Below are 13,138 nucleotides of genomic sequence, written 5' to 3' on the forward strand. Positions count from 1 at the left end.
CTTCATGACATTTTTTTTCTTAGATTCCATATATATGTGTTAGCATACGGTATTTGTTTTTCTCCTTCTGACTTACTTCACTTTGTATGACAGACTCCAGGTCCATCCACCTCATTACAAATAACTCAGTTTCATTTCTTTTTATGGCTGAGTAATATTCCATTGTATATATCACATTGATTTTTTGGAGGTACTTCTTTTTATCATAGCAACTGCCAAAATTTCAGCTTCACAATATCATTAGAAGGAAAGTAGCACATCATAAACTACCTCCAACTAGTTGCTTGTGTGGTGTTCAACAGATGTCAGGTATTGCTGTGTTTCCCTTAAATTTAAAACACCTGCCAGCACCCCTGTGCGTTCATTGCAGCACCCGCCTCAGCCCTGGGGGATCCTTGGTACATAGTTTCAGAACCACTGGCTTAACCACTTTGATCCCAGATACTCAGGGAGAATGCACAGCCCACTGCCATGGCTCCATTCTCTGCTTACTTTGGATGCTGGGTTCAGTACATCCTTGTCTGATAAATATAGTAAATATAATTCAGATATTTATCGTTGAGAATAATGAAGAGTTGCAAAATTTTTTCAGCTACTCCTGACAACCTATGTTTATTCCTGCAAAACTACAATCTTGAAGATGAACATAAATATTCAGTTAATTATAATATAGATTCATTCATGTTGATATATAATGCTATGAATAATTTTATTTCACTTAATATTTAAAGTTATATGAACCTATTCTAAATATTTCTGTGATATTCTTTTCTATTTTTCTACTCTAATAAGTATGTTTACTCTGTTCTTCATCTCTTTTAGTGGAAAAAGATGGAAACCATCATACGAAAGAGACTCACTTCAATAATTTGTATAGTATGGTACATTACTGCGAAAATATAACAGAATGCAGGAGAATACAGCTTTTGGCTTACTTTGGCGAAAATGGATTTAATCCTTATTTTTGTAAGAAATACCCAGATGTTTCTTGTGATAATTGCTGTAAAACAAAGGTAAAATAAGAAAGTTTTAAATTCTTCTGATAAGGAACTTGCCAGGATTTTTTTTTTCTTCTCTTAATTTAGAAAAGGTTAGATACAAGTTAGATTGCTGTACGTGGGCCCTAGGGATTTTAACAAGGGGATGATGGCTTCCTCCCCATGTTAATTGGGAATAGAAACATTTTAATAGTATTTCTGTGGAATATCCCTAGAAGTAGAAGCCTGTTTTGGTGGTTATAGGATATTTTGGTGGTTATAGGATATTTAAGAAATATCATTAATCTGTAAATACCCAAAAAGATCCAACATGGGCAGGTAGAATATTTTACATTCAACTCTAATTATATTTAAACATCTTCATTCTCAAAAGGGTTATAACTAGTGTACTATGTGTTTGAATTCAGATCAATTAGATTACTCTGTAAACTGGTTTTTAAAAAACTGTAAAGAGTAAGGGCAATAGCTTCAGGATGAGTTTGCTATCATCTGTCCTAAAAATAACTTTGGGAGGTTGTTAAATTCAATCGTTAGGTACTGTATTGTACCTATCATGGTAATTCTGTGTTTTAATGTCTACTGTACTTCACAGTTTACAGAGCATTTTCACAGTTGATATATTATTTGAAATATCTGTGCAAGGTGCTGGGGATTCACATATGAACATGATATAGGCCAATTCACAGATGGGAGACAGACATGTATGTGTTCATATCACTGTGATACCGTAGGCAGCGCTAGCCAAGCAGAGGGTGATTTATTCTCTCTTGGGGTGGAATCTGTGGATTTATGGCCATCTCAACCCACCACACCCCACTCTGTAGACGTTGCTAATCAGTTCATTCATTCAACAAATATTTGTTGAATACCTGCTCTGTGATAGGCAATGTTTTAGGAGTTTGGGTTACATCACTGAACAAAATATAAAGATCCCTACTCTTGTGGAGCTTGCATTCTAGCAGAGGGAGGCTGAATAAAGACAATATACATTATAAGTACATGTTAAGAGGAAAGAACTTTGTTGAAAAGTACAGCAGTGTAAGGAGTCAGGAATGATGAATGGGGTGCAGGATGCAGTGGTCCAGAGAAGTCTTACTGCAAAGATGAGACCTGAGCGAAGACTTGAAGAAAGGAGTTAGCTGAGCAGCTCTCAAATACAGCTGTTCTTGGCTAAAGCCAAGACCAGAGGCCCTGAGGTGGGTGGCACGGCTGTGCCTTTGAGGGGTAGTGAGGGAGCTCACGTGCCTGCCCAGGGGGAGAGGTGAAGCCGGCCAGAACGGTGCCTGGAGGGCTGAGAAACTGGAAGAGTGGAGCAGCCCTCAGCCGTCTCGAGACGTTCGGGGAAGGCTGGCAGGGAAGATCAGGAGTTTGGTCTGGGGTGTAGTGAGTTAAATATGTCTTGGATCCAGCAATTCTGAAGAGAGGCTGGTGATACCATACTCTGGGAGTGGTTGGCATATAGTTGAATTTGAAGTCATGAAAGCAGATGAAATCTTCACTGGTATAAGTTTAGACAGAAGAGAAGAAAACCAAAGACTGAGCCCTGAGACTTGAAGAGGTTGAGGAGAAGAGGAAGAACTAGGAAAGGAGACCAGGAAAGAGAACAAGTGAGGTAGGAGGAAGACCAAGGCAACTAAGCGTAGGAGTGCATCAGGGAGGAGGGAGCACTGCCTAGTCACCTGCTGCTGCTGAGCCAAGTACCATAAGGACCGAGACGTCACCGTTGGGTTTAGCACTGTGGAAATATGGGACGTGGACTTGACCAGTTTCAGTGGAGAGGGGCAAAATTGGAGGCAGTGCATATGGAGAATTCTTTCATGTTTTGCTTCAAGGATGAACAGAGAAATGAAACCGTAGCTGCCAGGGGAAGTGGAGTCAAGAAGAGACAGGAGAAATAATATATTTGTGTGCTGATAGGAACGTACCTACGGAGGATGGAAATTGATGTGTGAGGAGAGGGAAGAAATGCTGAAGCAGTGTCCCTGAGTAAGCAAGGGGGCTTGGGAGCTAGTGCAGAAGGACAAAGACTGGCTTAGACAGGAGCTTGGATAGTTCATCTATAATAACAGGAAGAAAGAAAATGCGGGGCAGGTGCTGGGGATGGATGTAGTGAAGGAGGTTTTGAAAGCTCTCTTCTGATTGTTTCCTCAGCAAAGTAGGAAGCAAGGTAGTCAGCTGACAGGACAAGAGTGGGGATTGAAGAGAAAGGAGAAAGTGTGAAATTGTCTTCTAAGACGGGGTCAGCAAACTTTATCTTAAAGGGCCAGAGGGTGGTAAATATTGGCTTGGCCAAAAAGTTCATTCGGGTTTCCATACGATCTTATGGAAAAACCCAAACGAACTTTTTGGCCAACCCAACATTTCAGGCTTTGTGGGCAGTCTCTGTCACAACTACTCAATTCTGCTATTTTAGCCCAAAAGCAGACATAAATTACAATAAATACACCGATTTTTCCATAGTTGCGTTCCAATAAAACTTGATTTACAAAAACAGGCATACAGCTCATGGGCCGTAATTTGCTGACTCCTATTCTAAGAGAATGGGGGAGAGATAGACTAAGCATGTATCATTGATTACCTGGCGGCGTTAAGGATCCACTTGAGGTTTGTGGCCCTGTACTGAAAGCGAAAACAGTCGGCATAGTTGTGTGTGTTTCTCCTGCCAAGTTCAGCTACGCAGGTGTAGGCATGGAATGGTGGAGAGCTGGATCTCATGTGTTTTGTCAAACAACGTGACCCGAGGGCAGGGGAGTTGAAGATACATGAAAGGTTATGTTATAATGATCGGCTCTGGAATTGAAGCTGAACATCTGAGGACGGCGCTCAATGGATAGGCTGTCCCAGTGGATTGCTGGAGTCAGAAACTAGATGGCGTGAGTTAGAAAGGCAGGAGGTAGCGGTCGGAGAACAAAAGGGTTGCTGATACTAGTAAGGCTAGGTAGTGGGTATGACCATGGGAGTGAGGGGCTGACATATGTGGAGGACAGGATCACTGGAGTACAGGAGATCAAGTTGCCAAAGGCCAAGGTGTGGGAAGATCATCTCTGTACACTAGTCACCAAGAATTAAGGCAGGAATGATGTTGGAGAGAGTGATGGGGCACTCTTTCGTGATGATGCCAGATAGAGCCTCAGAATCACTACCAATTGTTAGTATAGGACAAGAAACCTATTTGTCTTCAGGACTGTGGTGAATGAACCAGGATTAGAAGGTAGAGGAACTGCATATACAGAGGCACAGAAGCACGATGCAGCTTTTGAGAACTGCAGGTGCTTAGTATTGCTAGGTTAGAGAACTAGGATAGATGATAGCAAAAGACCACATAGTAATGGTAGGCAGAGTTTGGAAACAACTGAGGGGAATGAGAAAGGGAACTGACCAGAAATGATAAAAAGGATTGACTGTGGCACCAAAGACCCAAAAGAGATCAGAACTCATACATCTGCATGGTTGGACAATGTTTTTCATCCCTAAAGGTCACCATCCAGTAAGTGACCAAAAGAGGTATGAAGGGTTTTAAAAGAAAAAGAATATTTCTACCCACAGAGTGCTGTCAGGTAACTGTCTGTGAAACAGAAATGAAATAGATATAGTAGAGTGCTAATTATTCTAGACACAAGGTTAATATAATAACTTAGAAAAGAATGAACATTTGAAACTTTCTTGGTTTTTGGTCTTGGTTTTAGTCCGGAAATGGTTTATTGTGGGACTGTTACAGTTAGTATTAAATCCTAGCGATCTAGGTATCGGTATCTTAATTATAGCAAAAGGTAATCTCTTTTTATTCATAGGATTATAAGACAAGAGATGTGACTGATGATGTAAAGAATATTGTAAGATTTGTTCAAGAACACAGTTCATCACAAGGAACAAGAAATATAAAACATGTAGGTCCTTCTGGGAGATTTACTATGAATATGCTGGTCGACATTTTCTTGGGTAAGTCATCTGTTTTATTATTATTTATTATTATTATTTATTTTGAGTTACATCGATTAAAATGGAACATTTAGGAAATTCCCTGGCACTCCAGTGGTTAGGACTCTGCACTTCCACTGCAGTGGGTGCGCAGGTTCAATCCCTGGTCAGGGAACTAAGATCCCACAAGCTGCACGGCACAGCCAAGAAAAAAAAAAAAAGTTGAACCTCTAAAGAATTCATTACAAGTACATAGAAAAAATCTCTTCTATTTTCTTATAGAAGCTAAGAGTTTTAGAATAAAACCTTTTTGAGTAACAAAAGAAAATCAGTTTTTATGAATTATTACCAATTATTTTTATAGAATTTATGTAAGTCACTAAGATGAGTTTCCACAAACAAAAAAGAAAATAATAAAGTTTATACAATTTCATCTGAGTGAATGGAATATAACTTCCCTGGAGAATTACCCATTGACTGACTTCCAGTTCAGGATGGCAGCCTGAGCATAAGTATCTGTCTTCTTTTTTTGCTTGAGGCCCATTAAAATAGTAGCAAGGAAATAAAATGAGGATTGAATCCATAACAGCATAGAAAACCAGAAAGAGACCATCATCAGATTAGAGGTTTTAAAAATCTTTGACGAAATGGATGGAAGCATATTGAAAAATGGAATGAAATGCAGTAAATCACAATGCACAATAAATGTAGAGAAAGTTATAGCAGAGGGGCTGTCAACCAGGCAGAACCCCATTATCACCAGGCCGACTCAGACTTGGAAGCTCAGAGGCCTGGGGAGTGGGAGTAAAAGCAGAGGAGCCAAAAATAGGAGGGGATGGTTAAAAGAAAGTCTGCTCACAAAAGAACTGCATGGAATAGCAGCCTGCAGTTGATTCTAGAACAAAGATAAGCAAACTGCTTGAGGAGTAGAGAGACAGCTGAGCTGGGGGCCAGCGCCCCTAAGTGGCATTTGGGGGCCACCCAGCCCACTTACCCTAAAGCAAACCTGGTAACTAGATATCCCCATTCAGGGGAGGAATTTGGGGGGAAATAGACCTAGATATAAAATAACAAGAAATCCACCTAAAAAGTTTAACCTGGTCCCTAAAGATTAAATATAAATAGACAATCAGGGGGACTTCCCTGGTGGTCCAGTGGTTAAGAATCCAACTTGCAATGCAGAGTACGCCAATTCGATCCCTGGTCAGGGAACTAAGATCCCACATGCTGCGGGGCAGCTAAGCCCACGCACCACAACTACTGAGCCCACGTGCCACAACTAGAGAGAAACCCCGTACACTGAACGAAGAGCCTGTGCACTGTAGCTAAGACCTGATGCAGGTCTTTTAAATAATCTTTAAAAAAAAAAAAAAAAGAGGGCTTCCCTGGTGGCGCAGTGGTTGAGAGTCCGCTTGCCAATGCAGGAGACATGGGTTCATGCCCCGGTCCGGGAAGATCCCACATGCCGTGGAGCGGCTGGGCCCGTGAGCCATGGCCGCTGAGCCCGCGCGTCCGGAGAGCCCACAACAGTGAGAGGCCCGCGTACCGAAAAAAAAAAAAAAAAAAAAGACAAGAGAAAGACCAAGGGACTTCCCTGGTGGTCCAATGGTTAGGACTCCACACTTCCACTGCAGGGGGCGAGGGTTTGATCCCTGGTCTGGGAATTAAGATCCTGTGAGCCCTGAGGTGCAGCCAAAAAGAAAAAAGCGAAAGACCAAATAAGTAGCGTATTTGACCCTGGGGATAGAGATAATTTAGAAAATAAGCAATAGCTTTGGGGATGTGGGAGGGGAAACTCCTGATTAGTATCTTCATAAAGACTTAAATAATAATAGAATGTTACAGAAAATAGAGAAAGAGCTGTTAAAAATTTTAAATGATTGATGCAAGTAAATTTAGTGGAAAGGTTGGAAGATAAAGTCAAGAAAATTTTCATAAGACCTGAGCAAAAGTCTATATGGAAAATGTGAGAGACAAAATATAGGTCAATTCTTAGGAGATGTAAAATCTGACAAGTAAAATTTTGAAATAGAAAGTAGAGAGAGGGAATTATCAAACCAATGATAAAAGAAAATTTCCCAGAATGGAAAAGAAAAAAACCTTAATTAAAATGCCCACTTGGGGAGTTCCCTGGTGGTCTAGTGGCTAGGATTCAGTGTTTTCACTGCTGTGGCCTGGTTTCAGTCCCTGGTCAGGGAGCTGAGATCCCACAAGCCGCGTGGCGTGGCCAAAATTTTTTTTTTAAATGCCCACTTAACGCTAAGTAAGATGCTTTATAAGGTGAAATCTAAGAATACCAAGAGTAACGAGATGTTACGGAAGAAAAACTTTTTCTCCACTCTGTTATATTTAGTTGTTGGGGACATTAGCAAGAGAAAAGACAGATTTAATCACATATGTGTGGGAGTTCATAGAAAATGTGACTCAAAGGGGCAATTAGAATTTGAGGCTTGTATACCATTCTAATAGGGGAAGTAGAGGCCGGGGAAGGGTTAGGAGGAAACAAATGATTTGAGGGAAAGATAAATGGGCCCTTAGGAGAAAGATAGCAGGGAGACATGGCAGTTTTTGTGATAGTGTCTGTTTAGGTGTTGTGTGGAGACTTCTCATGTCCAATGATAAGAGTCAGTTTTCTCTGCTTGCTCCTGGGGAGGGGATTTAAGACAACTGAGTTCTTTTGGGAGTCTCTGCTTTTTGGCAGATGGATTTCAGAAATTCAGGTACCTTCTGCTCAAAATAATTTTTATGCCACTGTGGCATGTTCTGGACCCCTTTAGAGATACTCCATAAAGCTTTGGAAAGAAAAAAACCAAAACCAAACTGACATCAGATTAATGTCAGTAGCCCTGGAGACTAGAAGGCAAAGAAGGTGATATGATGTATACCATAAACAGAGGAACTGACCCATGGGTCCAGTGAGAAGAAATCCCAGAGTCACAGCTATGCAGCAGGTCCAGTAAGCAGTCTGTACAAATTGTAACAGGAAGTCGGGAAAAATAAGTCCCAAGCAATACAGAGAACAAGAAATGAATTTTTTTATTGATGACGGTAAAGAACACAAATGTTACTTCTCAACAACGAAAGGAGAAAGGCACTTAGAAACTCCTGGGGAGGGACTTCCCCGGCGGTCCAGTGGTTAAGACTTCACCTTCCAAAGCAGGGGGTGCGGGTTCAATCCCTGGTCAGGGACCTAAGATCCCACATGCCTCCGGGCCAAAAAACGGAAACATAAAAAACAGAAGCAATATTGTAACAAATTAAATAAAGACTTTAAAAATGGCCCACAGCAAAAAAAATCTTTTAAAAAAGAAGCTCCCGGGGAAAGATTATAAAAGAGAGCCAAGGTCAAATAGAAAACAAAGGAAACGGCTGCATGATTTTGAGTAATTAATAAAATGTACAAAAAAATAATCCGTTTGTCTGAGTACAGTGAACATCCTCCTTAGAGTTGCACAAGAGTCATGAGTTCTAAGTGGGGAAGGAAGCTTGTTGTAATATAAATGTTGCTGATTAACTACAGTAGAGTCAATGTATAGACTTAAACATGGTTAGAGAACAGGGCAGGATATAGACGTTAATCTTTTAAACGGTTTTTTGGTTTTTTTTTTTTTTTTTGAAGATGTTGGGGGTAGGAGTTTATTAATTTATTTCTTTATTTTTGCTGTGTTGGGTCTTCGTTTCTGTGCGAGGGCTTTCTCTAGTTGTGGCAAGCGGGGACCACTCTTCATCGCGATGCGCATGCCTCTCACTATCACGGCCTCTCTTGTTGCGGAGCGCAGGCTCAGTAGTTGTGACTCATGGGCCGTGTTGCTCTGCGGCATGTGGGATCCTCCCAGACCAGGGCTGGAACCCATGTCCCCTGCATTAGCAGGCAGATTCTTAACCACTGCGCCACCAGGGAAGCCTAGACATTAATCTTGATGTAAAAATAAAAGTACAATAAATAAAAATAAAAGGAGGGGACTTCCCTGGTGGCCCAGTGGTTAAGAATCCGCCTGCCAGTGCAGGAGACACGGGTTCAAGCCCTGGTCCAGGAAGATCCCACATGCTGTGGAGCAACTAAGCCCGTGCGCCACAACTACTGAGCCCGCATGCCACGACTACTGAAGCCTGCATGCCTAGAGCCTGTGCTCCGCAACAAGAGAAGCCCGCGCACTGCAACAAAGAGTAGCCCCTGCTCGCCACACCTAGAGAAAACCCGCACACAGCAATGAAGACCCAACGCAACCAAAAATAAATGAATTTTAAAAATAAATAAATAAATAAAAATAAAAGGGTAGTATATGGACAGCTTGGGGGTGCTGATAGCCTCCTACATAGTGGGGAGGGAGAGTGGTCAGACACTCTAAAGCTACCCCAAAAATCAATAGATGAACCAGTATTATGTAACTAGCAAAATTCAGGGCAGGGTAAAGTGAAGGGGGTGGTATAAATGAGATAAAGCCTCATCTTTCATTATGAAGGGTCAGTAAATAAATGTCAGGTGGTGATTCTGGCCAGCGGAATGACAGCAAGGGTATGGGTTCCATGCAGAGGTAACTACCAGAAGAGCTGAAAACAAGCTATTTAAAAAGTGATTGCCGGAACTTCCCTGGCGATCCAGTGTTTAAGACTGTGCTTCCACTGCAGGGGGCGCGGGTTCGACCAGGGATCAGGGAACTAAGATCCCACATGCTGCGAGGCGCAGCCAAAAAAATTTTTAAATAAAAAAATTAAATTAAATTTTTTTTAAAAGTGATTGCCTTAGAGAAGAGTGAGACTAGGGAGGGGAAGGGTGGAACAGAGGAATGTTGCTTTTAATTATAAACCCTCCTGTGCTATATTGTATTTTTTTCCTATGTACATGTATTACTTTAATTAAAAATCTGTAAAGCAATTTAAAAATTAATAGCCTAGATTGGAGTAGGAAGATGGTTCAGTTTCTTAGCTGTGTCTCCTGGATCTGCACATTTCTCAGGACAAAGCAACTTTTAATGCTGGTCTTCCCTTTCTGGATTCTTGCCTTCTCCTAGTTTGGACTCTTTTGGGGGTACAAGGGGTTGCAGATAAAATAATTTGTTATAAGAATGATACATGATCATTCTACATTAAAATATGTAGAAAACCGAAAAGTACAAATAACTCCCCAAAAAACCGCTAATGTTTTAATGTGTGTTTGCTCACAATCACATATTTATCATATTGTATGTATAGTTTCTGTCATTTTTATATAACAGGATGTAAGCATTTTCTTATTTTTTTATTCGTAAGTAGTTTTTAATTTATATTTTATCATATTGATGAAATGTATTTAAATAGTTTTATTTTATGACATATTTTTCTATTGTAAATAGTGATGTGATAAGTAGCCTTTTAAATACACCCTCATCTACATCTGTTTGTACCTTTCATGTAGATTGCTAAGTCAGACATTTTTCTGACACATTCTTCAGTTTCTCATTAGCTCTTATGTGTTTTTTAAGAAATTTGGTTATGTTTCGTCCAGATGTCTTAGTTATCCTCAGCACTAGGGTTGGTCCACATCAGCCAGCCCGTTACCAAAGCAGAAGTCCTGCCCCAGGAATGTGACATTTCAGGGATACAAATCACTTGAAAAAGGAAAAACTTGAATCATTCAGCATCTATGACCAGAAGCCATCTGAAATTTACAATAATGTAATTATTTGGAACTCTTAAAATAGAGCTAAAGCTTTACAAAGTAATTGTTAATTCTGATTATAATCAGTGTCACAAGCCTTCTTAAGTAGATTGTTATAATAAAATTGTGAGGCTTCCCTGGAGGCACAGTGGTTAAGAATACACTTGCCAAGGCAGGGGACACGGGTTCGAGCCCTGGTCCGGGAGGATCCCACGTGCCGCGGAGCAACTAAGCCTGTGCTCCACAACTACTGAGCCTGCGCTCTAGAGCCCGTGAGCCACAACTACTGAGCCTGCGTGCCACACAACTCCTGAAGCCCACGCGCCTAGAACCTGTGCTCCGCAACAAGAAAAGTCACTGCAATGAGAAGCCTGCACACCACAAGGAAGAGTAGCCCCCGCTTGCTACAACTAGAGAAAGCCCGCGTGCAGCAACGAAGACCCAACACAGCCAAAAAAATAAATAAATAAATTTTTTTTTAAGAAATTGTGTTTATGATGAAAACATTAGTCATTAGTGCAGCGTGGATGTGAAACCAAGGATCCAGCTGGGGGTGGGACTCTCAGTCAGTGGGAGGAGGAGGGAAGTATACAGCCTTGTGGAGTGCTATGCAACAGTGATATGAAGCTGTTAAGGTTTATATGAACTATGTCTTTGATTTGTTTGCTCTAATATAATTTTATAAGCTGTACATGCAACATGCTAAAATGATAAACTTAATTTTGCTGCTGTTTTTTGGCCAATGCACGTTATAAAAAGATGAAGAGAAGTCCATACAGTTATTTTAGCGTTCTACTCAAGTATTCTTTCTTCATGGAAACAAGTGTCTATTTGTGCCATGGTTTTTCCTGCGGAAGAGCTTAGCTATCTCATTTACCCAGACCTGTCCATAAATGGCTTTTTTAGCCTCTTCTGTTAGAGTTATGATATACTTACATTTACTAATCTCATTTCTCTTACCTTCTTACCAGGGAGTAAGAGTGCAAAAATTCAGTCAGGAATATTTGGAAAGGGATCTGCTTATTCAAGACACAATGCTGAAAGACTTTTTAAAAAGCTGATACTTGACAGGATTTTGGATGAAGACTTATATATCAATGCCAATGATCAACCAATTGCATATGTGATGCCTGGAAATAAAGCCCAACATGTACTAAATGGGCATTTAAAGGTATGGTATTTTATTTTTTTTTATTTTATTTTATTTTTTTTTCTGTGGTATGCGGGCCTTCCTCTGTTGTGGCCTCTCCCGTTGCGGAGCACAGGCTCCGGACGCGCAGGCCCAGCGGCCATGGCTCACGGGCCCAGTCGCTCCGCGGCATGTGGGATCCTCCCATACCGGGGCGCGAACCCGGTTCCCCTGCATCGGCAGGCGGACGCGCAACCACTGCGCCACCAGGGAGGCCCTAAAGGTATGGTATTTTAAATGTTTATTTTATTATCTCACGATGAGTAGACAAAACTATTTTACTGCAAACTCAAGTCTTTTCCAAAGCTTATGGATACTGAATTTATATATACTGTCCTATATGAACATATTCTATTCTTAATTTAGAAAGAGATCTTAAAATTGAACCCAAGTAGTGTAACACCTGTCAAAATGAATTGAATGGGTTGTCAGATCATTAAATCATTGTATATTCATTAAATAAACATTTATCAGAAAGCTAGTCTGTGCTGGCACGGGAAATATAAAGATGGAGAATATACAGCCCCGTTCCCAAGGGACTTACTATCTACTTGGCATAACAGAAATACCCCCAAAAATGTAATTAAGCATTAAATAAAGCCTCTATGTGCATGCACTCATTCCTGTGCTCTCATTTTCTCTCACAAAGGTAGACTTTATGGAAACGGAAAATTACAGCAGTGTGAAAAAACAAAAAGCTTTCGTGGCAAAGGTATCTCAGAGGGAAGAGATGGTTAAGAAATGTCTTGGAGAGCTTACGGAAGTCTGCAAATCTCTGGGAAAAGTTTTTGGTGTCCATTACTTTAATATTTTTAATACTGTCACTCTCAAGAAGCTTGCAGGTTGGTGTGTGTGAGTCTTCTGTTGCGTGGCATAAATTAATAGGCTAAAAGTTAATCTTGCTAAGGAACTTATCAAGAGCATTAATATATCTCAGTCTTTTTGATCTCTGAATTGAAAGCTCAGAAAAACAGTTTAAACTCATTCTTGAGATAAAATATATCTTTTCAGATATACATAGTACTTTGTTATTCAGACATATGGTATAATTTCGATCTTATACTTCAGTCTAATGCTGCATGTTAGGATATGGATAATTCTAATCGCTAACACCAGATGTCACTTAATGAATTTGTGTGCATTATTTGCCTGCCTTATGATGTTTAACTATATGTGTACACGTCTTTGCAACGCGGAGCTAAGTTCCTTTTGAAAAGAGATTTTATTTTATGCTTCTCTGAATCCGGATCTAGCACGCTGCTGTGTCTAAGTATTTTTTGATAAATACTTGCTGACGTGAGTTATTTCCATAGCTTCAGACAGCTCAACCCAGAATTCTAATAGTAAAGTCCCTGGAAAATAAGTTGGCCACATGGTTGACTGACTAGTGTACAT

General features: G+C 40.5%; 1 protein-coding gene across 2 annotated transcripts in view; it reads left to right on the plus strand.

The window, feature by feature from the left end:
* BLM (BLM RecQ like helicase) overlaps positions 1-13,138 on the plus strand; it is a 97,569-nt gene that overhangs the window by 65,275 nt on the left and 19,156 nt on the right. For both annotated transcript variants that reach the window (XM_028494966.2, XM_007108339.4), the window contains exons 16-19: positions 823-1,013; positions 4,790-4,937; positions 11,526-11,725; positions 12,393-12,585. In XM_028494966.2, coding sequence (XP_028350767.1) covers positions 823-1,013; positions 4,790-4,937; positions 11,526-11,725; positions 12,393-12,585 — 732 coding nt within the window. The remainder of the gene's footprint in view (positions 1-822; positions 1,014-4,789; positions 4,938-11,525; positions 11,726-12,392; positions 12,586-13,138) is intronic.

The sequence above is a fragment of the Physeter macrocephalus genome, chromosome 11 (assembly GCF_002837175.3).
Source record: "Physeter macrocephalus isolate SW-GA chromosome 11, ASM283717v5, whole genome shotgun sequence".
Taxonomy (NCBI): Eukaryota; Metazoa; Chordata; class Mammalia; order Artiodactyla; family Physeteridae; genus Physeter; species Physeter macrocephalus.